The sequence below is a fragment of the Balaenoptera musculus genome, chromosome 19 (genome assembly GCF_009873245.2).
Source record: "Balaenoptera musculus isolate JJ_BM4_2016_0621 chromosome 19, mBalMus1.pri.v3, whole genome shotgun sequence".
Taxonomy (NCBI): Eukaryota; Metazoa; Chordata; class Mammalia; order Artiodactyla; family Balaenopteridae; genus Balaenoptera; species Balaenoptera musculus.
This window is the reverse complement of record NC_045803.1, coordinates 19,058,706-19,085,946: the sequence shown is the minus strand read 5'-3', so window position 1 is coordinate 19,085,946 and position 27,241 is coordinate 19,058,706. Positions and strand designations below refer to the sequence as shown.

Sequence of the window (27,241 nt, the reverse complement as noted above, 5' to 3'; positions counted from 1 at the left end):
AAACGACTCTTTGTCAGACTTTTGTACATGCTGTTTTCTCCACCTGGAATTCTATTTCCTTACTCCTCCCAAGGCCCAGGTCAACTCTCTGGGCCGACTTTGCTGCCCCTTCCCTGGTACATGCCTCTTCAGCACTTTTTCCCTCACCATTTTGTGTTGAATGACTTATAGGTTTGTCTACCCTTTAGCCTTTGGGGCCATAGTCTGTCAATCAATTGTGGGTATCTGGCACACACACAGTAGGAACTCAGTAACACAATAAAAACCTCAATAAAGATGCTGAGTTAGCAAAATTGCAATGGAAAAATATGCTTCAACTATGCCTTCCTTGCTTCTCAACATCCACCTGTCTAAAATGACTTCAGCAGGTCATAGGGCTGAGAACAGGAAGCCAAGTCAGACATGCTTTCTGATCCCGATCTGAAACGGAGTTCAGGAGTACCCTTGTCAAAATGCTTTCTCTGCATTTAACGTATTAAGTTTATGGAGAACTGGATGTAAGTAGGTCTGGGGTTTCACCAGGCAAGTATGGAAAAGGAAGACAGGAGCAACGCCATTGGGGTGGGGGGCAATGGATACAAAGAAGTATCACGGAGTCAGGAATTAGGGCTGGGAAAGAGAGCAATGAGGACATTGGTAGGACCAACAGACGGGGAGAGGGGAGGATGTCAAAGAATTGTCGGTATCAGGGTACTAAAGTAACTGAGTAGCTTCCTAGTAGGAGGAGGGGTCAGAGAATGAGCCTGGAAGTGTGCGCCCGCAGTGACAGAGTGGCCATGGTAAGGTCTGGAGGGAAGCATTCCAGACAGAAGAAAGAGCAAAGACAAAGGCCTGAAGAAACCTAAAGGTGGGAAGAGCTGGAACGTCTGTGTGTGTGACTTGTGGGCAGTGGGCACGATCAGAATTGCATTTTAAAAGAATCCCTTTGGCTGCTTTGTGGAGAACGGACCTAGAGGAAGGGCAGGAACGGAGACCGAGAAATAGGGAGGAGCTGCTGCAGCAGTCCAGGTAGATGATGGAGGCCGGGGTGGGAGCGGGGACGGCTGCCAGATGCATTTGGTGGGTGGAATCTATGGAACTTGCTGGTGGGGTGTACGTGGTGCGTGGCGGAGGAAAGAATCAAGAATGACTTCCCACAGAGGAATATTCAGTAGTGGAGCAAGTTTGTGCCGGCAGGAGTGAACTCCCCGACACCGGAGCGAAAGTTACAGGTGAGACAGGGCGAGTCCTATCGACTGAGGCCGACACTGGGATAGAGGATCCGTGTTCCAAACACGAAAATTCCGGGCTTCTCGAAAGAAAAACCAATTCCTCTTGTGCCGCTACCTTGCCTCCATCCCAAATCCCAACCCCTTCCCGCTTAACTCCCGGGCGCAGATATACTTACAAACTGCCTCTTGCCACCTCTCCGGAACCCCAGGAGCATCCTTGCTGCGGGGGTTGGCCTGACCGGCACTAGACTGACAAGCAGGTCTCAGAGCCGAGTACCACTCCCTAAAGTGGGCCGCCTCCAGCTGGCCTAGCCCCAGACGCCTTTTGTACGCAACGGACTTCGCAACAACCACGTCTGCCATTGGCTCTGCTTTTCCCAAGACCAATCAGAGCGAAGGTTACTTCACACCCGTCGCTCATGGCAACCAGCCGGTACCTCTCAAATCCTCTCCAGGGCTGAAATTGTATGCGCTGTCCATTCTCTTATTGGCCAGTCACGTGTCGATCTCTGAGGCCATAGCCTATCAGACGCCAGGGGAGGCAGAGGGCGGGCAGGATGAAGGACTTGGAGAGCGCGCAGGAGAGAACCCGGAAGTGGAGCGCTGCAGGTAATGTCGCGGGAGACCCAGAACTGGGTCCTGGCCGGCTCGGCCCCCGCCCAGGACTGGATGGAGGAGCCACGGCGCGGGAATGTCAGGGGCCAGGCAGGTGACGCAAATGAGGGACGCGGCTTCTAGGACAGGAATCTCCTGGTTCTTAGACTTTGGCTAATAATCAAGCCTCTTAAAGAACACTCTGCAGACGGGCTCCTGCCAAAGAGGCCCGGGCTGGGAGTGGAATGCGGGGCCGTGTGCCGGAGAGCCTGCTCAAGTGCCCTCTTGTATTCCCCTCATTAGATCCAGGCCGCTGATGGAAGGGAACACCCCTGATGGCACAGGCCCCATGCACGTGCCGTTTGGGCACATTGTGGCCAATGAGAAATGGCGCGGGTCGCAGCTGGCACAGGGAATGCAAGGTCGGTGGGCTTCCTCTACTAAAGCCCTCTCTCATCTCACCCCACTTTTTAAAAACGTTCCACCTATTTTCATCCAAAGCTCACGGAACTTATTTTCTTGTCTGTATTTTCAGGAAAAATTAAACTTGTTTTTGAGGATGGACTGACACCGGTAGATTTTTACTTGTCTAGCAGATCCTGCATTCTTTATATCACTGAAGCTGATTTGGTGGCAGGAAATGGCTACAGAAAGAGACTTGTTCGGGTTAGAAATGTAAGTACTGAATTAACGAAACAAATTGAAAATTGACTTCTATCTCTTGGAATAATTTATATAAAACCATTGGCCATTCCAAGCACCCTTGGATAGCTTCTTAATCTTGAATGGAATTTTGTTACAAAATAGTTTCCTGTCTTTTTTTTTCTTTGAAGTCCAGTAAACTTCAAGGGATTGTAGTAGTTGAAAAAACGCAGATGAGTGAACAGTACTTTGCAGCTGTACAGAAATTTACTGTGCTGGATCTTGGGATGGTGTTGCTTCCAGTGGCCAGCCAGACGGAAGCGTCCTGTCTCATTATCCAGTTGGTAAGTACTGATTCCTACTCCTCCACAATAGCCCTGTGTTAGGATTCTTGACTGACCTTCCTGGACCTGTTAACTCTGACAACTGCCCTTATTATAGGTACAACCCATCAGGTCAATCTCTATCAGTGACTGGGTTGGTTTCTAAAACCTTTTTGAGGAATTTAAGTTCAGAAGCTGCCTCTGCAGCTAGCTGAGCTTGCCCCCCTTTCTAGGCAAGCATGTAACAAAGCAAACAAGTTGGAGACCTGATTTTAGCCTCCCAGGCTGTGATGACTCCATCATGCACTATTCTGCACTTAGGCTGGGGACACTGTCAACAGCTTCTTCGCCTCATCCACACGTATCTTCTTTTTTCTTTTTTTTTTCGGCCGGGCCACGCGGCATGTGGGATCTTTGTTCCCCGACCAGGGATCGAACCTGCACCCCCTACATTGGAAGGGCAGAGTCTTAACCACTGGACTGCCAGGGAAGTCCCGCCATGTATCTTTTGTTAAGCATCAGCACTTCTGTCTGCAAGTTCATGTGTTGTTTTTTTTTCACCTAGTGGTTTTCCATATAGTTCATCTTTTAATAATTTTACTGATGCCTGAAAAATTATATTCGTGGTATATATGAGAATATTTGCAGTGGTGAATCAAGCTGAACCAAATGGAAAAACTAAAACTAAATTTCCACAAAACAAAACTTTAAGAAACCTCCAGTCTTCTAGAGGGCAGTCATGTGCTTTTCCTTTCATCTCGGTTCAGGTTCAAGAGCAAACCAAAGAGCCCAGTAAGAACCCTTTTCTCAGGAAGAAACGGGCTCTGATCTCTGAGCCAGCCCTCCTTCGAACTGTGCAACAGATCCCAGGAGTCGGGAAAGTTAAAGCTCCTCTCCTGCTTCAGAGGTTTCCAAGTATCCAGCAACTAAGTAATGCTTCCATCCAAGAACTGGAGCCGGTGGTTGGACAATCAGTGGCCCAGCACATTCATGCGTTCTTCACCCAGTCCAGGTGATGGCTTTTCCCACGGCATCTCCTTTACACCACGAACTACAGGATCTTGTTTTCTTTCACATTAAGAAACAATATTTCCTCTCACAGAAACTAGGGAAGGATGAAGTGAGGCCTGAATGGCACCTGCCAGTTGTCCTGCCCTGCTTTCTGGGCTCAGGCATTTACTTCAGTTAGTGTGCCCCAGATGGCACTGCCTGCATCCTGCTAGCATGAAGAGGGCTGGTGGACACCTTCCTAAGGGAGTCGGTTTAAACAGGGACTCTCTCAAGATTCAGCAAAAAGCCAGCTTGGGCAGATTTTAATGTGTGACGTTGACCTGTATGTATCATGGAAGGTGGTGGATGTGACCGTCTAAAGGAAACAAACCTACAATGAATGAAGCACTGTGTACCATAAGCCCCTTGTTCCTTCTGGCAGAGCCACAGTTCTTCAGGTCTGGTCTTAATACACCTGTGCTTTGAGGGTGGCTGCCAGTGTAAACAAACAATTGTACTGCCTTTTTTCTTCCTTTCTCCCTCCATCCCTCCCTTCCGGGTAGCTGCACAGTTTGTAATCACTGAGCATGACTTCTGAACACAGAAAGCCTGGAGTCCAGAGTTCCCATTTTAAAATAAAAAGCCAATGTGTGCGAGGGAGGGAAAGAATGTGTTTGTCAATGTATAGCCCAACAATGGGAAGAGACACGGGAAAATGGCAGGGGCAGCTGCATCCAGAGAGGAGAGCCTGGGGATCAAAATGCACAACTGCTCATTCAAAAAATAAATACAATTAAAGAGGCTATATGTTTTCAGGGATACTAAGATAACTTGAAAGCTAAGTCCTGTTTTGTGAAATGTTAGTAATTTTTAAAAATCAAATACAATAAAAACATTTTGTGCATTAGGGTAAAAATGATTTGAAAGAGGAGGGAATTAAAGAGAAATCAAAGTGGAAACCATTAACTCAGGCAAATGAATGCGTTTATGTAAATATTTATACAAAAATAGCCCTAAGGGCAATGGATACACTTTCCCAAATATGGTTGCTTCCCTTTTGATATTACACACTAGAAAACATTTACGTTTGTTAATTCTCAAAATTACATGTCAATGATATATTTTTAAAAGCTATATAACTTGTACTATGCCAACAGTGAATCTAATTAGAGTCACAGTGTCATCCAACGTATAGCAAGAGAAATCAGCTGGTAAGAATGTCATTTTAAAAAGTCAAATAGAGCTCTAAACTTGAATCATTTACATCCTGACCTTATACAATGTTTTTAACCCTTCTTAAAGACTCTTAAAATATACAACTATGTACTTTCTACTTTAAACAAAATGAAAAGTGTTTTGAGTATCAAACAGTATATTATCTACCTTGTAGACAGCATCTTCATCTAACACTGCCACTGTGTTAGCGACTTTTAAATGACATAAAATAGAAGAAAAGTTGCTCCTAAATGGTTTTTTATCTAATAAGTCATGACAAATTTGGCACTAGACTTTCTCTGGAAACAGCATTCATATTATTTAGAAATAATAGTAAAATCTTATTGTTTTAGGTTAATGAATTCCCCTTAGGAAGGAGCTCTTTGGGACAGTTTGTTTTTAGTGTATTTATTTAAGCACATCACTTTTCTTTCTTTCTTTCTTTCTTTTTGGCTGTGTTGGGTCTTCGTTTCTGTACGAGGGCTTTCTCCAGTTGCGGCAAGCGGGGGCCACTCTTCATCGCGGTGCGCGGGCCTCTCAGTATCACGGCCTCTCCCGTTGCGGAGCACAGGCTCCAGACGCGCAGGCTCAGTAATTGTGGCTCACGGGCCTAGTTGCTCCGCGGCATGTGGGATCTTCCCAGACCAGGGCTCGAACCCGTGTCCCCTGCATTGGCAGGCAGACTCTCAACCACTGCGCCACCAGGGAAGCCCCCTGGGACAGTTTTTAGTAACACTAATTTAAGTCTATCATTATGGTCCCTTGCCCTGACTTAATTTGGGGTCATCTGAATTCTGAGTTAAGGAATTATCTATCTATCAATCACCCAAGTCTGGAAACTTACAAATAGAACCAGTATAGGAAATCCTAATTTAACTCTGATAGTAAGTAACTAAGAGTCTTAATTACAGTCGTTAAAAACAGCCATATTTCCACATTATTCTATTTACAATACTTTATATAATAAATAACTTGCAGCAATATGGTGAGACTCCCCTAATAAGTTTGTTTTCCACAAATTTCTAGAGGTTTCTTGTTACTGTCATTCATAAAAACATATCAATTGTAGGTTTACGCTGTGAGAAAATGGGATTTGAGAATATTTAGAAATTTTCCGCTATGGCACAAATACGAAGGCCCAGTCAGCATGGGAAACGCTTTTGTTTCCTCACGTTAGTACAGAGAACTGTCGGAGGTGAGAAGGCTGAACGGAGAGGGGAGCTTCTTCTTGACCGGAGGCCCCGCAACCCTGACCCCAACCGACGGGAGGCACAAGGTGCTCGCCGACTTCTGTCTGTTCTTATTGGTGCTCCAACTCAAAAAGGACAGCTTTTTCGAGATTTTCTTGGTTTTATCAGTTTTATCATCATCATCTATGGCTAAGCAGATCATGGAGTAAGTTTTCTGCATTCCCACGGAGTATGTGGCACATTTACTATGCTGCACACAGAAGAGGAAAGAGAAAGGTGTTAGAAGTCAAGATGTCAGAGGAACGATTGCGAAGAAGTTTGAGATTCAGATTCTGCACTCATAGCATCCTCTTTAAAATTACATTGACATAATTCTGAAACTCAGTGACAAACGCTTATATAGAATTAGGTTCTTAACAACAAGGACAATTCTTAAGGAATATACTCAGTAGTAGCAATTTAGGCTACAGACCACTACCTTTTAAGGTTATTACATTTGAAAAAGTAATACATACTCATGGTCAATGATATGAAAATACATGAGGTGAACAGTAGGTGTCCCTCCTACCTGGGCTTTCAGGCTCTTCCCCTGAGGTAACCACTGTCTGTTACACTTTTAGAGATAACATTCATATACAGGTATTGATATGTGTGTAAGTATACATCACCATTCGTCTTTCCTTAAGAATACACTACACACACTGGTCCGCACCCTGCTTTCTTCACTTACTGTATCCTGGATTTCAGCGCACACCAACAGATACAGATCAACTTCATTCTCTTTAAAGACAGTACAGGGTCCATGGTGATGAGGATATTAAATTTTTCCAATTTTTTAAACGTGAAATAAACATAACATCAAATTTACCATTTTAACCATTAAGTTATGCTTATTTCACCAGTTTAAAGACATGCCCTCCCAAGTGCCTGGACCCTCTCACTCCCTCTCTCCTCCAGGTATCCCCTCCTTTCTGCTCTCCTGTCTCCTAAACCTTTCCCATCTGCACACACGCTAACTGTGCTATCAACACACACACCTCTGAAAAACTTTCCTTTACCCCTACGTCCCCCTCCCAGCTACCACCGCAATATCTCTGCTCCCTTCCTCTCATTCACCTGTTTCCTGTCCTCATCCAGCACGCCACTACCCTACTACCCAGTCCCCAAATCTTCCTGGGGCGCCTCTCTGACACTCTCAGGGCTTTATGGAGCACAGCTGGAAACCACTGCACTCATCTAAATCTTAGATTATACAGCTGAGGACCATGAAGCCTACTGAAGGTCAAACAGCTTTTAAACAGCAGGCAGGGCCTGATTCCAGGTCTTTGATTCCAAGCCTGGGATTCTTTCCACGACATCAGTGGTAGTCAGAATGTGCTCCATGGAGAGGTACTAGGGATCCCCACCGTAATCCAGGGAGAGTGGGGGAGCAGGCAACCAATTCAGCCAGAGCACTGGGCTTTATTGTTCCCATGATTTGCTTTTGTTTGAAGAAGAGGCTCAGCAGTTAAAAACAGTGCTCACAGCAAAGGAAACCATAAACAAGACGAAAAAACAACCCTCAGAATGGGAGAAAATACTTGCCAACAAAGCAACTGACAAGGGATTAATCTCCAAAAAATAGCTCATACAGCTCAATATCAAAAAAACAACCCAGTCAACAAATGGGTGGAAGACCTAAATAGACATTTCTCCAAAGAAGACATGCAGCTGACCAACAAACACATGAAAAGAGGCTCAACATCACTAATTATTAGAGAAATGCAAATCAAAACTACAATGAGGTTATCACCTCACACCGGTCAGAATGGCCATCATCAAAAAATCTACAAACAATAAATGCTGGAGAGGGTGTGGAGAAAAGGGAACCCTCTTACACTGTTGGTGGGAATGTAAATTGATACAGCCACTATGGAGAACAGTGTGGAGGTTCCTTAAAAAACTAAAAATAGAACTACCATATGACCCAGCAATCCCACTACTGGGCATATACCCAGAGAAAACCATAATTCAAAAAGATACATGCACCCCAGTGTTCACTGCAGCACTATTTACAATAGCCAGGACACTGAAGCACCCTAACTGTCCATCAACAGAGGAATGGATAAAGCAGATGTGGTACATACATACAATGGAATATTACTCAGCTATAAAAAGGAACAAAATTGTGCCATCTGCAGAGACGTGGATGGACCTAGAGACTGTCATACAAAGTAAAGTAAGTCAGAAAAACAAATACTGTATGATATCGCTTATATATGGAATCTAGAAAAAGGATACAGATGAACTTATCTGCAAAGCAGAAATAGAGACACAAACATAGAGAACAAACGTATGGACACCAAGGGGGGAAGAGGGGGGTGGGATGAATTGGGAGATTGGGATTGTATATACAATAGTATATATACTATTAGTATATACACTACTATATATACTACATAGTATATACACTACTATGTATAAAATAGATAACTCATGAGAACCTACTGTATAGCACAAGGAACTCTACTCGATGCTTTGTGGGGATCTAAATGGAAAGGAAATCCAAAAAAGAGGGGATGTATGTATACATATAGCTGATTCACTTTGCTGTACAGCAGAAACTAACACAACATTGTAAAGCAACTATACTCCAATAAAAATTAATAGAAAAAAAAATTAACAAACACACAAAAAAACCCAATGCTCAATTATCTAAAGTCCACGCTGGGTGAAAAGAATAGCCATGTCATGGTTATTCTAACACCTATTATGAACTGAAATGTATCCCAGCTACGCACCGTTTTCTCCATTTTTCCCGAGGCTCAGAGCAAGTCTCTGATGCCCAAGGTCACGGAACTGGTGAAAGCCAGGATTCAAATGCAGGCAGTCTGAATACAGAACCCTTGCTTTCACCCCTACATCAGATTCTTCACTGGCCTGGTTCAATCAAAAGTGTGACAGGACTAACAGATAAGCCTTTCAGTCTCTTCAGGGGCAGGGCCGCTCTCTAAAGCGGCAGGTCCTCCGGCTGTGCCTAATAGACTCCAGCCCTCAGGCCAGAGTGCAGCATTTTTATTTATCCACTTTCTGGACAAAATTCTTTTGTTTCTGGTTGAGACCTTGATCACTAGTCTAGCAATGCTATGGATTCCACCCCTAAAAGTGCCATTTTTCATGATCCCTTCTCCCAAGATGCAATGTGAGTCCCTTGACTACTTTATCTTCTTTTTTCTAATTGAGTTATAATTCACATACCATAAAATTCACCATTTTAATACAATCCAGTGGTTTTTAGTATATTCACAGAGTTGTGCAACCACTAATACTACCGAATTTCAGAACATTCCCACCCCCCTCCAAAAGAAACCCTGGGGACTTCCCTGGTGGTCTGGTGGTTAGAACTCTGTGCTTCCACTGCAGGGGGTGTGGGTTCGATACCTGGTCGGGGAACTAAGAGCCTGCAAGCTGTGTGGTGCAACCAAAAAAGAAGGAAAAAAAAAAAAAAGAAACCCTGTCCCACCAGCTGTTACTCCCCATTCCCCGACGCCCCAGCCCCTGGCAACCAACCACTAACCTACATTCTGTTTCCATGGGTTTGCCTATTCTGGACATTTCTTACCAATGGAATCACACAATCATTCACTCTCCAACCCTCTCTAAGTCTGAGTTCTGTTGCCATTTCCCCATGAAAAGTGTCCTTTTGTCCTGCTGCCAAATATAACAGACACGGCTCTGCTTCCCTCATTCTCCATCTCTTAACTGTATTCAACACAAACCACCACTCTTTCCGGGCAGGATTTTCTTCTCTTGGTTTCAGAAGCTCCTCTTTATCCCACCTGTCTGCACTCCCCTTCGCACCTACTTCTCTTCTGACTGACCTCCAGACGCTTGTGGTGTCTCTCAGGGCTGAGTCCTCCACCCTCGACCCCTCGAGGGTAATTTCGTTTAGTATCTTACATCTTTAAATATCATCTCTGTGCTGATGATCCTCAAATATTTAGTTCTAGGCTGACATTTGCCTTGAACTGAAGATCTGAACACCCAGCTGCCTACTTTACCTTTACATCCAGATGCCTAATGGCACGCGAACCACACACAACACTTGTTTTTCTCTCTCCGCTGCCTCCCTCACCCTTGCCCCGTCTCCCGTCATTAAGAAAAATGACGCAGTAGTTCAAGCCAAAACCTGTGCAGTCCTCTCTCGTTCCCGCATCTTTTTTATACAAATCATCTACAAATCCATGAGCTCTATATCCAAATTACGTCTCAGGTGCACCCACCTCTCTCCACCTCCACTGTCACCCCCTAGTGGGATGGTGCTAACGTCACTGGCCTGGGTGACTGCCACAGCCAGCTTGCTCTGCGGCCACCCGGCTGGCCTCCAGACAGCAAGACGACCTTCTAAAATAAACATCATGCCACGTCACTCCCAGTCTCAAAAGGTTTCAAACTCCCTCCACTGCCGATGAAGCCCTGCCTCCCTCCCACCGCATTTCCCGCCACTCTGGCCCGTGTCAAGATGCTCCGGCCGAAAGGCCTTCTTTTAGTTCCTCTAGCAGGTGAAGCTCATTCCTGCCACAGGGTCTGGTCTCTGCGCCTGTGGGTGCCCCTGCCCACGTGCTCTTCTTGTACCTCTTCACATGGCTGGTTCCTCCTGTCACTCAAGCCTCAGGGCAAGCCCTGCTCAGGAGCCCCTCCCAGCTTCAGTCATTCTAGCACATTACACATTTTATTTCCTTTACAGCACTTACCCAAAATCACAACCACTTATTGCTTATTTAGTGCCAGCTTTGTGGGGGCAGGGACCTTATCTGTCTAATTCCAGCTGTAGCTCCAACACCTGAGAAGGGCCTGGCACACAGTTGATGCCCAATCAATATTTGTTGAATGAATAAACACACACTGTTCTAGAGGGAAGAGTCCAAGGTACATAATTGAATGCAGCAAGCACAGAAGAGTGCGTATGCCACAATTCCTCCGACTTGGGGAAACAAAGGGATGTAACTGTGCACATGGACTTGCACAGGCTCAGACGCTTCCCAAGATCTCACAGGAAACAGCTAACACTGTCTCGGACATGTGGAGAGCATCTTCCACACATCATCTCAAGCCCTTCTGTATCAATTCAGTATTTTTTTTAACCATGAGTATGTACTACTTTTGCAATTGAAAAGAATTTAACCAGAAAAATAAATCAATTGGTTCTTTTATCCATAGCAGGGGTCCCAACCCCTGGGCCGTGGACCGGTACCAGTCCACAGCCTGTTAGGAACCAGGTCGCACCGCAGGAGGTGAGTGGCGGGAGAGCGAGCAAAGCTCCATCTGCAGCTCCCCATCGCTGGCGTTACCGCCTGAACCATCCCCCCCGCCCCACCCCGCATCCGTGGAAAAAGTGTCTTCCGCAAAACCGGTCCCTGGTGCCAAAAAGGCTGGGGACCGCTGATCTATAGGATTAAAAAAAAAAAGCTTTCCAGTGATCTCTCTGACCCAAGTTGAGCACGTCCCAGTGACGACGAGCTTAGGAGTTCAGTCATTTGTGGCACGTTACAAGTGCAGGCAGGAGGCAGGGGTCCGGATAAAGACCTCTGGGGCTGGGCTCACACTGACTTCACTCCACGTCGCTATTTGCTGCCAGGGGGCATCAGCACTCACCATGGACGACGTGGCATCCAGGAGGCTCACGACCTTCATTTCAATGTCGTTCTGGCCAAAGCTCTTCAGCAGCTTTATAACCTCACTCACAGTCAGCCACTTACAATCCACGTCTTGAATGGAAACAATATAATCCCCCTCCTTGGTTCCTGCCACCTATGAAAGTATGATTTAAATAAAGGTCAATGTTCTGTTCATTCAGATCCCTAAAGCAGTTCCCAAGTTCATTAATAAAATAGTTATCTGCACAAGTTTGCTTCAAGAAGGCAAAAATTAATCCTTTTCTCTTTGGGCAAGAAAGGTATGAGAGGCCTTTCCCATAAAGCAAGGCCTTTTACACAGAGGAACCCTAAATTGGATCACCCACGTACATTTGTTTGGGCAGCTCTCTTTATATTTTACCAGTTTCACTGTCTGCAAAGATGCCAGTGAGTTTTGCTCCCAATTTAGAAGGGTCCACACTTACCGCAGCAGAGCAGTACGGATCCAGGAAGTGGACTTGAACTGGGGAGTTTCCTCTCAGGGTGAACCCCAAGTCTCCTTCTTCTGCAGCGAAGTGAATGCTTCGAGGAGGCGTCCATCTCTTATTAGCCGAAAACACAGATAAAGGGCCCTTTGGAACAGAGCATCATTAGCTGTAGGAGCTGAAGGCTGAATCAGGAACTTTTGAAAGCCAAAGGATCTCTTATTAGCCGAAAACACAGATAAAGGGCCCTTTGGAACAGAGCATCATTAGCTGTAGGAGCTGAAGGCTGAATCAGGAACTTTTGAAAGCCAAAGGATCTCTTATTAGCCGAAAACACAGATAAAGGGCCCTTTGGAACAGAGCATCATTAGCTGTAGGAGCTGAAGGCTGAATCAGGAACTTTTGAAAGCCAAAGGATCTCTTATTAGCCGAAAACACAGATAAAGGGCCCTTTGGAATAGAGCATCATTAGCTGTAGGAGCTGAAGGCTGAATCAGGAACTTTTGAAAGCCAAAGGATCTCTTATTAGCCGAAAACACAGATAAAGGGCCCTTTGGAACAGAGCATCATTAGCTGTAGGAGCTGAAGGCTGAATCAGGAACTTTTGAAAGCCAAAGGATCTCTTATTAGCCGAAAACACAGATAAAGGGCCCTTTGGAACAGAGCATCATTAGCTGTAGGAGCTGAAGGCTGAATCAGGAACTTTTGAAAGCCAAAGGATCTCTTATTAGCCGAAAACACAGATAAAGGGCCCTTTGGAATAGAGCATCATTAGCTGTAGGAGCTGAAGGCTGAATCAGGAACTTTTGAAAGCCAAAGGATCTCTTATTAGCCGAAAACACAGATAAAGGGCCCTTTGGAACAGAGCATCATTAGCTGTAGGAGCTGAAGGCTGAATCAGGAACTTTTGAAAGCCAAAGGATCTCTTATTAGCCGAAAACACAGATAAAGGGCCCTTTGGAATAGAGCATCATTAGCTGTAGGAGCTGAAGGCTGAATCAGGAACTTTTGAAAGCCAAAGGATCTCTTATTAGCCGAAAACACAGATAAAGGGCCCTTTGGAATAGAGCATCATTAGCTGTAGGAGCTGAAGGCTGAATCAGGAACTTTTGAAAGCCAAAGGATCTCTTATTAGCCGAAAACACAGATAAAGGGCCCTTTGGAATAGAGCATCATTAGCTGTAGGAGCTGAAGGCTGAATCAGGAACTTTTGAAAGCCAAAGGATCTCTTATTAGCCGAAAACACAGATAAAGGGCCCTTTGGAATAGAGCATCATTAGCTGTAGGAGCTGAAGGCTGAATCAGGAACTTTGAAAGCCAAAGGATCTCTTATTAGCCGAAAACACAGATAAAGGGCCCTTTGGAATAGAGCATCATTAGCTGTAGGAGCTGAAGGCTGAATCAGGAACTTTTGAAAGCCAAAGGATCTCTTATTAGCCGAAAACACAGATAAAGGGCCCTTTGGAATAGAGCATCATTAGCTGTAGGAGCTGAAGGCTGAATCAGGAACTTTTGAAAGCCAAAGGATCTCTTATTAGCCGAAAACACAGATAAAGGGCCCTTTGGAATAGAGCATCATTAGCTGTAGGAGCTGAAGGCTGAATCAGGAACTTTTGAAAGCCAAAGGATCTCTTATTAGCCGAAAACACAGATAAAGGGCCCTTTGGAATAGAGCATCATTAGCTGTAGGAGCTGAAGGCTGAATCAGGAACTTTTGAAAGCCAAAGGATCTCTTATTAGCCGAAAACACAGATAAAGGGCCCTTTGGAATAGAGCATCATTAGCTGTAGGAGCTGAAGGCTGAATCAGGAACTTTTGAAAGCCAAAGGATCTCTTATTAGCCGAAAACACAGATAAAGGGCCCTTTGGAATAGAGCATCATTAGCTGTAGGAGCTGAAGGCTGAATCAGGAACTTTTGAAAGCCAAAGGATCTCTTATTAGCCGAAAACACAGATAAAGGGCCCTTTGGAACAGAGCATCATTAGCTGTAGGAGCTGAAGGCTGAATCAGGAACTTTTGAAAGCCAAAGGATCTCTTATTAGCCGAAAACACAGATAAAGGGCCCTTTGGAATAGAGCATCATTAGCTGTAGGAGCTGAAGGCTGAATCAGGAACTTTTGAAAGCCAAAGGATCTCTTATTAGCCGAAAACACAGATAAAGGGCCCTTTGGAATAGAGCATCATTAGCTGTAGGAGCTGAAGGCTGAACCAGGAACTTTTGAAAGCCAAAGGAAATGATGCCTCATTGTCCTTACAGATTTCATTCGGCCCTGCTCCGAGACTAATGATACCATCTGGGACAATACGTGCTACAAAGTCATACCAGAATGTTAATTGCCATTTTCTCTAAAAGATCCAATACATTTAAGATAAAATGATCTTTTTAAAATTATCTTAATTTAAATCATCTTATATCACATCTCTAATTAAAAATCAAAAACATCTAAAAGTAGCCTTTTACATACTTGCAACTTATAGAAAAGCTTTCCCCTCAAGTCATTATGAAATAAATGTTCAACATACCAGCTTCTGGAAGAAGTCTGTTACTGTCACCTTGGAGAACTGTGGCGGTATAATTTCAACCTCTCGCTCAGTTTTAGCTGGAAAAGAAGATTAAAAGTAAAAGCATAAATGTTTCTGTAATTGAAAGTTATCCTTGAAAACTCAGGGCTAACTCCATTTGGGTATCTACTATGAGCTATATCCCACTCTGGGGCTGGGACAGAGTAGTGACAATAAGACAAATTCCCTGCCTTCGAGGAGCTTATTTGTATTCTAGGGGACATCCTCTGGTATTCATAAAATCCTACTGAGAAGTAACCTCCCTTTCAGGTGTGGCTGTTATGGAAATACCATGCTTTCAGCACAGTTTCGGGAGAGATGAGCTTCCTCTCTTCAGTATTGTGTGATGCGAGGATTTCACAGTGAGAAGTGGGTTTGCCAAATCTCCACTATCATATTCATGGCAGGCTCAAGCCAACCCTTCCCATGAGGCTAGTCAGTGTCTAACAAAGGATCCCAGTGCAGGCTAAGTATACATGAACAACAGTATAAAAAGAAAATATGGGGAAGAAGACCGGCACTGCCAAGAAGACTGACACACCCCTGTATTCACGGGACGGCCCTGTGGTTTCTTACAGACAAACTGCTTCACACAGCATTGGGCTCAGACAGGTTACTCATCCACTGCAAGAGTGGTGCCACCACCCCCAGACAGCCTCGCCAGGAGCTGTGCATCTCCCTCCCTCTGTGGAGGTTGTCTCTACTGTGTGGACAAGGGGGCCAGGGAAGTGGCCTGTGTCCATGAAGGAGAATCCCTGAGCACCACTCCTGTTTCCACCAACCAGCTTGGTCACCTGGAACAAAGACTTTGATCTCTCTAAGCCTCCATTGCCTCATCTTTAAGATGAGGGTGATACTAGTATCACCCTCATAGTACTGGAGAGCGAGATCTCACTTACATGTGGAATCTGAAACGGCCAAACTCTTCAAATCTATTTATGATAAAAACCCTCAATGAAGGGGGTATAGAGGGAACAAATCTCAACATAATAAAGGCCATATACGACAAGCCTTGAAAACTTTTCCTCTAAGATCAGGAACAAGACAAGGATGCCCACTCTTACCATTTTTATTCCTCATAGTATTGGAAGTCCTAGTCATAGCAATTAGTCAAGAAAAAGAAGTTAAGGCATCCAAATCAATAGTAAAACTGACACAATTTACAGATGACATAATCCTACTTACAGAGAACCCTACAGACTTCACCAAAAGACTGTTAGAACTAATGAATGATTCAGTAAAGCTGCAGGATAAAAAATCAATATACAGAAATTCATGGCATTTCCATACACTAATAACAAACTATCAGAAAGAGAAATTAAGACAATCCAATTTACAATTGCATCAAAAATAATAAAACACCTAGGAATAAATTTACCCAAGGAAGTGAAAGACCTCTACACTGAAAACTATAGGACATTCATGAAGGAAATTGAAGAAGACACAAATAAATGGAAAGATAATTCCATGTTTGTGGATTGGAAAAATTAATATTGTTAAAATGGCCATAATACCCAAAGCAATCTACTGATTCAATGCAATCCCTATCAAAAATCCAATGGCATATTTCACAAAACTAGAACAAATAATTCTAAAATTTGTATGGAACCACAAAAGATCCCGAATAGCCAAAACAATCTTGAGAAAGAAGAACAAAGCTGGAGGTATCATGCTCCCTGATTTCAACTATACTATGAAGCTACAGTAATCAAAACAGTATGGAAAGGGCACAAAAACAGACACACAGATCAATGGAACAGACCTGAGAACCCAGAAATAAACCCACACATAGATGAACAATTAATTTATGACCAAGAAGCAAAGAACAGACAATGGAAAAAGGATGGTCTCTTCAATAAATGGTGCTGGGAAAACTAAACAGCCACATGCAAAACAATGAAACTAGATCACTATCTTACACCATACACAAAAATTAACTCAACATGGAGTAAAGACTTGAATGTAAGACCTAAAACCATATAATTCCTAGAAGAAAACATAGGCGGAAACCTCAGTGACATTGTTCTTACTGATATTTTTGGGGATCTGACTCCAAAGGCAAGGGAAACAAAAGCAAAAACAAACAAATGGGACTACATCAAACTAAAAAGCTTCTGCACAGTGATGGGAGCTATCATCAGAATGAAAAGGCAATTTACTGAATGGGAGAAGACAGTTGCAAATTATATATGTGATAAGGAGTTACTATCCAAAGTATATAAAGAACACATACAACTCAACATACAACTCAACAACAAAAAAACAAACAACTCAATTAAAAAATGGGCAGAGGGTCTGAATAGGCATTTTTCCAAGAAAATGGCCAACAGGCACATAAAACACCACTAATTATTAGGAAAATGTAAATCAAAACTACAATGAGATATCACCTCATTGGCTATTATAATTGGCTATTATCAAAAAGACAAGAAATAACAAATGTTGGAGAGGATGTGGAAAAAAGGGAACCCTCGTACACTGTGGGTGGGACTGTAAATTGGTGCAGCCACTATGGAAAAACAGTATGGAGATTCCTCAAAAAGGTAAGCATAGTTCATATGACCCAGCTATTCCACTTCCGGGTATTTATCTGAACAACATGAAACACTAATTCTAAAAGATACATGCACCCCTATGTTCACTGCAGCATTGTTAGCAATAGCCAAGATATGGAAACAACCTAAGTGTCCACAGACGGATGAACAGGTAAAGAAGATGTGGTATATATATACAATGGAATACTACTTAGACAAAAAAAAAAAAAAGAATGAAATCCTGTGACTTCCAACTAAATGGATGGACCTTGAGGATATTATGTTAAGTGAAATAAGTCAGATAGAGGAAAAAAAAACACCACATGATTGGAATCTAAAAAAATCCCCAAAAACAAATGAACAAACAAAACAAAAACAAACTCATAGATACAGAGAACAGATTTGTGGTTACCAGAGGGGTTTGCGGGGGAGGGATGGGCAAAATGGGTGAAGAGGGTCAACTCTACGGTGATGGATGGTTACTAGACTTGTGGTGGTGATCACTCTGTAGTGTATACAGATGTTGAATTATAATGCTGTACACCTGAAACTCATACAATAAAAAATAATAAATAAATAAATAAAGTCAAACTCATAGAAGCAGAGAGCAGAATGGCGGGTGCCGGGGGCAGTGGGGGGTGGGTGCTGTGAGGAAATGTTGGTGAAAGGGTACAGAGTTTCAGTTATGCAGGATGAGTAAGTTCTAGAGGTCTAACACAGTACGGTGACTGTAACAACACTATATTGTATACTTGAGGGTAGATCTTAAGTGTTCTCACCACACACACACTCACACACAGACACGATGAACTAGATTTTGAAGAAATTTTCTCTGCCAAAGTAAAAACTTTTCCCTGCATCCCCTGGATCCATTGTATCAGTGAAAATTTTACTTCTTGTTTCGTAATAAAAATAATTTTTGTCTGGGGGAAAAAAAAAAGAAAGAAAACGGAGAAAACAGGGTAAAGATCAAGCCTTGGAGCAGGAATAAGGATGCAGGTGGCTTTCAAACTATGGAGCCGGAGGTAAAAGACAGATAGCAAAGCGCAGTTTTCCAGAACGCAGGTGGCATGTGGGTGGGTATGGAGCGTAGGGAAAACGACGAGGCGAAAGGCAGTTCTTGGGGTCTCCTGACTAGCGGTGGTGGCTGGAACCCGAGCGGAGGTCGTGAGACTTTAAGGAATCTAGAGGAAGCAAACCAGGGAGAGGAGACCCTCAAGAATGACAGGAGGGGAGGTGGGTTTGGGCAAGACAGTCAGCAAATAGGGTGGAGAGGAAAGTGAGGGCAGAAAGAACCAAGGTGGCAGGGCCCTGACGCCATAGGTGGCGTGTTGAGGGGCAGGAGGGGGTCAGCTGCCACCAAGGGGTCAACGAGGACGAAGACCATAAAGAAGGCCCTGGATCTGGGAATGAGGAGGTGAGGACACCAGGGCAAGAGCAGCACGTGGCCCTGTCCCAGTGCCCGGCACACAGCGAGGGTTTGCCCGGCCCCTGCAGGATGAGCGCCCGAGCGCCCCTGCCTCTCACATGGCACACTCTGCACCTGGCACCGGCACCCAGGCCACTCACAGATGATGTCGGGAACATCGATCAAGTTCAGCAGGTCACAGTCCTCACGGAGCTGAGTGTACTTGAGCCGGGACCGCTGGTGTGCCGCAGACAGCACCTCCTGCAGCACCTCGATGTTCCGGAGCTTCTTGCACAGACTGGCCTCCCTCACGGACTCCTCGTGATGGGTAACAGCTCGGCACAGATGGGACTTGCCTGCCCGCAGAAAATCAAGACCACAGGACACATGTCGTAAACTGCAATGTGAGTACCTCAAGGAGAGCCCGAGTGCCCAAGGATTCGCCCAGAAAGGTGGACGTTCTCTTTTCTGAAGGATCTGCCTGGATGGCTTCAGTCCCTCTTAAATGTGTGCACAATATGCTCACTTGTGTCTATAAAACCTTCATTCAGCAAACATTTACCGAACATTCTAGGCATTAGAGATAAAGCAATGAACAAAAACTCGCCTGTGCATTCATGGAGTTTACATGCTAGTGGTTGAAGACAGATAATTAACAAGCAAAGAAATATGTAATGGGTCGTGTGGCTATAAGGTTCTGGAGAAAAATAAAGCAGAAATAAAAATAGGCAGATGTGGCACGAGAAGATGGGGAATGGGGAGTCGCCCTTCTATTATGGGTGATCAGAAAAGCCCTTTTATTTTATTTATTTATTTTTTATTCATTTTTACCAAGAACTTTATTGAACAACGTATTCACCCTTTTGTTCCACTACCTTCTGCCATTTTTCAGGCAACTTCATAATTCCATCTTCCCAAAACTTTTTATCTTTCTGAGCAAAGAACTGTTCCAGGTGCCTTTTACAGTCTTCCAGGGAATTGAAAATTTTTCCATTAAGAGAATTTTGTAAAGACTGAAATAAATGGAAATCCGAAGGTGCAATGTCTAGTGAATATGGCGGATGAATCAGAACTTCCCAGCCAAGCTGTAACAGTTTTTGTCTGGTCATCAAAGAAACATGCGGTCTTGGTTTCTGAATCCAGAGTGGCCACGATGACTCGGGAAGCCCTACTCTCCTGGCCCTGCCCTGGGGACCTGTCTGGAGTTGCTGGTGAGTGGGAGTATCAGGTGGGGCACAGGGAGGGAGGGAGCAGGAGAGCCGACACACACCCAGCTGCTGGCGCTGGTGAACGTTTTTCAGCGTGGCCAAGGGCGTCATCCCCTCTGGCATGTGGTCATAGAGCTGGGACAGGCACTTCTCCTGGTGGTCCTCATCTGTGCCAGGCTTCACTGCAACAAGAACCACAGGATAAATCCCTTCTTGTGGCTGATGGCACCGCAGACCCACTGAGAGATCCCTCTTTCAACCACATCCCCAGGTTCCCTTCTCCAGCTTTACAAGGCACTTGGGATAATAGGTCTCCTTTCCACCCCTGGACATACCCAGGCAATCCAGCCCAAGGTCTCTGTGCAGGGGGCCCGGCACACTCTAGGGGCTCATGATTTGGCTCCAAGCCCCTGCTCTCTACCTGCTCCCCATCACCCATCTCATGAACCTCCAAGCACAGCCCCACCTCAAACCTCTGGGGGCCTCCGTGCCTGCACCCTCCCTGGCATGTGTCCCCTCCTGACCTCACCAAACCACCCACTGCCACCTCAACACTTCCGGCCTCTGTTCCAGGGCTCACTCAGATCCTGTTCTCACTCTAGCTGTCCTTTGCCTCCTTGTTCAGCTGGAAAAGTCCTCCTCAGAGTCCCAAGTCTAACTCGAATGGCACCGCCTCTGAGGAACCATCCATGACTACACCAAGGACTCCAACTGCTGCCTCATTTGTGTTCCTACCACAGTGACTGAAGCACTGTATTTCGGCTGGTTTACATGACTTCTCCTGCCTAATAAACCATATAATAATACTAGCAGGAGCAGCTGACACTTCCAGAGAGCCCACCGTATACAAGGCACTATTTAGCTTTGCATAGAGTCATTTAGTTTTCACAACAGCCTGTGAGATAGGTTCTCTTCATGTCCCCATTTTACAGATGAGAAAACTGAGGCACAGAGCAGGTAAGTAACTTGCCCAAGATCACCCAGCTAGTAAATGACAGAGCTGAGATATGAACCCAGGCAGCCTTGGCCCCAGAGGTTATCCTTTTCGTTACTCAGAGGGCTGCCTTGATTAGCACCAATTGCAACAGAAGTCCCACCCAACCTCAGATCAGAGCCAAGACTACGGGGAGGAGAGTGAGGCACTCACTGCAGGCTGAACATTTAAGGGGGTGCCCCAAACCCAGCCATCAAGATATATATGATACTTTAATACAATTTTCTAAATATCAAAATTAATACAAAAATATTCATGATAAACAACCGATCAAAATTTTTTTTTATTTCAGGTTCCCATGTGGCTCAGTACGGCACCGTTATTGCTCTGCGTCCTTATTTAAAATTTTAATCACCAAGGATTTTTTTGCCTTAGTTTTGATTCATTTACAATTTTAATGTTAAAATATTATCTCAATTACTGAGTTTATCCCCTTAGATTTCGTGCCTGAGGCGATTGCCTCCCTGGTCTAGTCCTGGCCCTAGATTCCAGGTGAAACATCATCTCCATGAAGCTGTCTGTTCCATCCCAGGCAGAAGGAACGCTACCCCTCTTCCTCCCACAGGAAGGAACCACATAACCCCTAATCCCACCCTGTTGCCTGGGCCAACATGTGATCCCCACCCTCTGCCCCCAGGCTGTGAGCTTCTCCCAGGCAGGCAGACAGCTCTCACTCAGCTCAGAATCACCCAGAGGCAGCAAAACCACAACCCTGACCAAACCCCAGAGCCCCGAGATGGCAAGCCTTACACCGGTGGTCGATGAGGAGGGTGGCTGTGAAGTAGTGGGCCAGGGCTTCGTAGTGGTGGGCCTTCACGCAGGCCAAGCTGGCCCAGGAGTATGGGATGTTCTCCTTCACTGGCTCCTGGTTCATGGCCGTGTGCAGCTGCCGACAGACCTCTCCCACCTAAAACGGAAAGAATGTTGGGAACGAGGAGGCTGGCACAGGGGCCCTCACGTACCCGGGCTGCAGAAAAAGAGTCCTTTCTTCTAGGCAGCGGCCCCTGCCAGAGGTCGCTCCAGAATCTGGGAGCAACTCCAAGGTCTCCTAGCGCTGTCAGTGTCAGAGTTAACAGGGAGATCAGGCCACTGTCATTATGCTGGTTTTTAGGCTAAGCTGCAGATGGAATCAGTGATCCGTATCTGAAACACCATTACTTGCCAGGAAAATGCAAGCCAGCACTCTGGCCAGCCTGGGCGGGCATGCTGCCCAGGTCACGGGCAAGCTGCCGTGGGAAGCCCCCGCTGCGTCCAGTGGGCCCACACCAACGAATCCCACTCACTCCGAAAGTCACGGCAAACAGCAAGGCTTACCTTGGCAGCCTCCTGAGCCACCTTCACCAGCATGAAGAACTCGTTCTGGATCCCAGAAAGGCAGATTTTCTCAAACGTGCTTTCTTGGGCTTGTGCGAGCATCATTTTGACCAGCACACTGAGCATGGCGGGACTCATGTCGTAACTCGGAGTGTGAGTAAACGTCTCTTTCAGGTAGTTTAAAACCCCTACGATTGGAATTGTTTTGCACGTTAGTTGGGGATCATATTTATTTCACCATGCTGCTCAGGAGTATGGAAAATGACAGAAGCAAAAATATAAAACTGGTGTCCTGAAGCATCTTTGGAAAAATCTGATTCTCAATTACCATAAGATCCAGCAATTCTACTTCGTAGGTATAACCCCACAGAATTGAAAGCAGAGACTTAAACTGATATTTATACATGAACGCTCACGGCAGCATTATTCCCAATAACCAAAAGGCAGAAACAACTCAAATGTCCATCCACAGACATGGGGTACACAAAATGTGGTATATACCTACCACGGAATATTTCAGCCTTAAAAAGGAAGGCAAGTCTGACACACGCTACAACATGGATGAAGACATTACACTAAGTGAAATAGGTCCATCACAAGGACCAATGTCATATGATTCCACTGGGTGAGATGAGGTATCTGGAATAGTCAAATTCATAGAGACAAAAAGTAGAATGTTTCCCAGGGGCTGAGGGGAGGAAGGAATGGAGATTTAGTGTTTAATGGGACAGAGTTTCTGTTTGGGGTGATAAAAAAGTTCTGGAGATGGATAGTTGCACAACAATGTGACTGTACTTAATGCCAATGAACAATAATCCTAAAAATGGTTAAAATGGTAGTTTTGTTATGTATGTTTTACCGTAGCTAGAAAACTTTTGTTTTGCAACTCTCTTCCAAAACATTTACGTCTGTATCAAGCAAAGAAACCAGCCTGCTCCCTGGCCATTCCTATCTCACCTGGGACACTTGTGAGAAATTCCATATGTGACTAGACATTTGATGGAGGTGAAGGCAGAAGGCAGACAGAATGACGGAAGGGCTCTCTGGGGGGCATGCTCACACTTAACCCCTGGGTCATTCATAAATTCCGGGCTTTCCCCCAGGACCTCAAGAAAGATCAACTCAGCCACTCCAGTGGAAATTTTCATGCTGTAGCCCTCAGCTGACTTTTTTATGTGTTAGAAAAGTGTCACAGCATTAAATGACAATCAACCTGGAGCTGAAAGAAAATCTCCGGCACAAATCCCATCTGACTGGTTCTTCTGGTGTTGCTGCAAAGCATAAACTGCCCTGCAGAAGGAAGGCGACGGCTGCAGGCTGTCTGCTCCTTTCTGGGGTTCACTCCTACTCTGTTCTCAAGCTTTGTTTTGTCCATATCTCTGGAATCTTAGAGACAGGTCACCAAGCATAGCTGCTTCAGAGTCCTCAGAGAGAAAGATGAGCCCAGAAAAGGATTTACAGTGAAAGAAGTCAACTCCCACATGGAATTTCACAGTGTCGTTTCCTCCCAAGGGATCAATCATTTTAACCAAGCAATTCCATGATCAGCCAAAATGGCAAAGCCACAGTTCTTCACGGCCTTGCAGAGCAAAGTGAGATACCCCAGAAGGTTTTCTGCCAGGGGTAACACCCCGAAACAGAGTGACAAGGACTGGCACAGAAGGAAACTCGCTGTGGAGGCCTGCCCACTGCACCTCGCCTGGCAGCCCCCAGTCCCCTACAGGCAGAGAAGAGCAACCCTGGGTGAGCGAGCTTCTCAGAATAAGCATAACAGAAAGGCAAGGGTAGTAATATACACCAAACAGGCACGTCTGATGAAAGAGAAAAGAAAAAGCCTACATTCCCACCATTTGAGAAAACTTATTCTCTTCTTCGAAACTGTGTTCAAAGAAACAGTCCATTGACTGCCATCTGTGGGGCCACTTGTTTGGAAAAGATTAATCATTAACTACTGTGTACACGAGTCATATTCAGACAGAGACAGACAGGGTTTGAGCCAATAAGCGATTTTCTTGGTGGGAAGATAACACCAGCTCTGGAAACTGGCCTGGCCCTTTCAGGCCTGTGAGGCCAAGCGCGGGCCTGGGGAGGACCCACAAACCCCCTTCAGCTGGGGTACCAGGGCCACCTGGCAGGGCCAGGGCTCTATCCCGGCAGCCCTCGCAGAGACACACCTGCGGCTCTCTGAAAGGCATCCACTGCGCTCTGCAGCCCAGCTTCTGTCTGTCGATTGCACCGGGTCCCGATCTGTGTGTAGAGGGCTCCAATGTTAAACAGAATGCTGGCCTTCTCCAGCAGCAAGTTCTGTTGGCTAACCGGAACCCCCGTGAGGGAGTCATACCTATTTAAAAGAAACGTTTTTTTGAGAATATGGATTCCTTGGCTAGTGAGTGCCACCTTTGGGTAAACATGGACAAAACTTATTTCTTGAATAAAACTCAAAGATGCACACGCAATGAGGTTTTATTTCCAAGCAAGACGATGGGCCTGATCATACTGGAAAAAAAGACACCCACAAGCGCAAACAGAAATAGGGATTCTCAACCGGGACGCCCTTCCATAGGTGAATGGATATACAGACTGTGGTACAGCTACACAGTGGAAAATTATGCAGCACTAAAAATAAATGAGCCATCAAGCCATGAGAAGACATGGAGGAGCCTTAAATGCGTGTGACTAAGTGAAAGGAGCCCATCTGGAACGGCTACGTACTGTATGATTCCAACCATATGACATTCTGGAAAAGACAAAAAGAGTCAGTGGTTGCCAGGATTGGGGGTGGGGATGCCTAGGTGGAAGGCAGAGGATTGTAGGGTAGTGAAACTGTTCTGTGTGACACTATGATATCATGTGGATACATGTCATTATTACATTTGTCCAAACCCATGGAAGGTAGCCCACCAAGAGTGAACCCTACTGTAAACAACGGATGTTGGGTGACAATGAGCCAATGTAGGTTCATCAGCTGTAACAAATGGAACACTCTGGTGGGGGGATGTTGACAGTGGCGGAGGTCGTGGGTGTGCAGGGGCAGGGGCTACACGGGGACTCTCTACACCTCCCCCTCAATTTTACTATGAACCTGAAACTGCTCTAAAAAATACAGTGTATTAAAAAAAAAAAAAAAAAAAAAAAAAAGGCTTCTCCTAAATGAAATATAGCAATTCCTAACCCCTCATAATTCTTCCTGAAGTCTAAAAGACTCAGGATATGTTTTAAAGTTCACATATCAACCAGGGGATAGATATGGAGCTTCTTCCTAATTCAACACTAAGGAGAAGTCACATTTGGCCCTTTCACCCACGTGCAGGCAGCTAACACATCTTTAGGAAAAGTCATCTGCCTTTCCTTCCAAAAGGAAGCATCAATAGCCATCTGCTGTGGTGAAATTAAACTCTGAATATGCCCCTTAGCTACCGGGATTTACTTTCATTTCACACAGCCCTAAGCAACTCAGAGAAGAGGTATAGCATCTCCAAAATATTTAGACAACACTAATCATGGAAAGTACCAACTCTGGGGAAGAATCCAAGGTTCTGCTTCAGTTTTTAAAATCTGATCTATTTCTGTTTGCTGCCCTTGTCACTGGGACAAAACCTGATTCCCACTCCCTTGCCATCTGGGACAAGAATCTTGTTTCTTGTTAGTTCCACCTCAGAGCCCCAGTGTGTCCCCCGCGATAAAATGAGCATGAAAAAAATGCCTCTTCTCCTCGGCTCACTTGCTCTGAGAAGCAAGAAGCCACGGTCCGTTGGAGCCTTCTCCCCCTGGATTCCCTTCATAAATAAACACTGGTTTATCTACACGTCTCCTGTATTAACGGGACAGTTAGGAAGACGAGGCCACAGTGCAGAGGAGCCCCCGTGGGACAGAGGCTCCCAACTGGGGCCAGAGTGGGAGAGCCCCAGCCCAGGCACCTACCAGGTAAACAGGATCCCCATTTGTCGGGTGGGTGGGAAGAATCGGCTCTCAACAAACCCCAGCTGGATGAAGTAACTCATCAGCAGCTCGACCCCAGCCTCATCTCGGCTGGGCGTTCGACAGGCCTGAAAGGAAAGGAACCGCTGAGGGGGTGAGGGGGTGACCGGGTGAGCATAGAGCAGACAGCCAGGCAGGCAAGATGCTCACACACGCTATTTCTCTGGAGCCTAGGCCCCCAGGGCTGGTATCATGAACTCTAGGAGAGATGGGCAAGGCTGGAGTGAACTCATGAGTCCTGGAACCCAGCCCCAGACATGTATGTCTGTCCCCTCTGTGGTCTTCTTATGTGGCAAGTTGAATGGACGATTCTGAAAGCTCCTCCCTATCACCTCCGACCACCAGCGATTCAACAAGGCTTCAAATGAAATAATGGGATCGTCTGAAGACTCATCAAGCTCTAGTAGGCACCCTCCTCACCCTGCCGCACACAGAAACATACTTGTCTCAGATCCATAAGATCTGCTATTTCATCTTCATAGAGGTAGCTATCTTCACTGTAATGTTCCAGAATAAAATCCTGTAAGAAAAATGAGACACTGTAAGGTGTGACTCAAAACCGTAAACAGGTAAAATAGTAATGTCTAAGGTGCCCCCCCCTTTAAAAATACATGTAGAGGGACTTCCCTGGTGGCGCAGTGGTTAAGAATCTGCCTGACAACGCAGGGGACATGGGTTCGAGCCCTGGTCCGGGAAGATCCCACATGCCGCAGAGCAACTAAGCCTGTGCGTCACAACTACTGAGCCCGTGCTCTAGAGCCCACGAGCCACAACTACTGAAGCCCGCATGCCTAGAGCCCATGCTCTGCAACAAGAAGCCACTGCAATGAGAAGCCCGCGCACCACAACGAAGAGCAGCCCCCGCTCGCCACAACTAGAAAGCCTGCGCGCAGAACGAAGACCCAACGCAGCCAATAAATAAATAAATAAATAAATAAATAAATAAATAAATGAATGAATGAATGAATGAATGAATG

The 27,241-nt window shown here is 45.4% G+C and overlaps 3 protein-coding genes across 8 annotated transcripts in view; 1 reads left to right on the top strand and 2 right to left on the bottom strand.

Moving 5' to 3' along the window:
* CEP89 (centrosomal protein 89) overlaps nucleotides 1-1,524 on the bottom strand; it is a 77,105-nt gene extending 75,581 nt beyond the window's left edge. For all 3 annotated transcript variants that reach the window (XM_036834431.1, XM_036834430.1, XM_036834432.1), the window contains exon 1: nucleotides 1,388-1,524. In XM_036834431.1, coding sequence (XP_036690326.1) covers nucleotides 1,388-1,426 — 39 coding nt within the window. In that variant the 5' untranslated portion in view covers nucleotides 1,427-1,524. The remainder of the gene's footprint in view (nucleotides 1-1,387) is intronic.
* A 220-nt stretch (nucleotides 1,525-1,744) lies between these two features.
* Nucleotides 1,745-4,590, top strand: FAAP24 (FA core complex associated protein 24). Of its 4 annotated transcripts, none has more exons than XM_036834263.1 (5): nucleotides 1,745-1,820; nucleotides 2,109-2,227; nucleotides 2,341-2,480; nucleotides 2,639-2,791; nucleotides 3,538-4,590. In XM_036834263.1, the coding sequence occupies exons 2-5, from the start codon at nucleotides 2,122-2,124 to the stop codon at nucleotides 3,784-3,786; spliced, it is 648 nt and encodes a 215-aa protein (XP_036690158.1). In that variant the 5' UTR covers nucleotides 1,745-1,820; nucleotides 2,109-2,121; the 3' UTR covers nucleotides 3,787-4,590. The 4 variants fall into 4 exon arrangements, with proteins under 4 accessions (XP_036690158.1, XP_036690155.1, XP_036690154.1 ...); XM_036834260.1 differs by having other exon boundaries at nucleotides 1,767-1,920; nucleotides 3,200-4,590; XM_036834259.1 differs by having other exon boundaries at nucleotides 1,774-1,920.
* A 991-nt stretch (nucleotides 4,591-5,581) lies between these two features.
* RHPN2 (rhophilin Rho GTPase binding protein 2) overlaps nucleotides 5,582-27,241 on the bottom strand; it is a 58,660-nt gene continuing 37,000 nt past the window's right edge. Inside the window, exons 5-15 of the mRNA XM_036834258.1 lie at nucleotides 26,707-26,784; nucleotides 26,208-26,332; nucleotides 24,461-24,627; nucleotides 22,287-22,474; nucleotides 21,723-21,879; nucleotides 20,041-20,160; nucleotides 18,932-19,126; nucleotides 14,790-14,866; nucleotides 12,266-12,412; nucleotides 11,800-11,955; nucleotides 5,582-6,415 (exon numbers count right to left, since the gene is read on the bottom strand). Coding sequence (XP_036690153.1) covers nucleotides 6,149-6,415; nucleotides 11,800-11,955; nucleotides 12,266-12,412; nucleotides 14,790-14,866; nucleotides 18,932-19,126; nucleotides 20,041-20,160; nucleotides 21,723-21,879; nucleotides 22,287-22,474; nucleotides 24,461-24,627; nucleotides 26,208-26,332; nucleotides 26,707-26,784 — 1,677 coding nt within the window. The 3' untranslated portion in view covers nucleotides 5,582-6,148. The remainder of the gene's footprint in view (nucleotides 6,416-11,799; nucleotides 11,956-12,265; nucleotides 12,413-14,789; nucleotides 14,867-18,931; nucleotides 19,127-20,040; nucleotides 20,161-21,722; nucleotides 21,880-22,286; nucleotides 22,475-24,460; nucleotides 24,628-26,207; nucleotides 26,333-26,706; nucleotides 26,785-27,241) is intronic.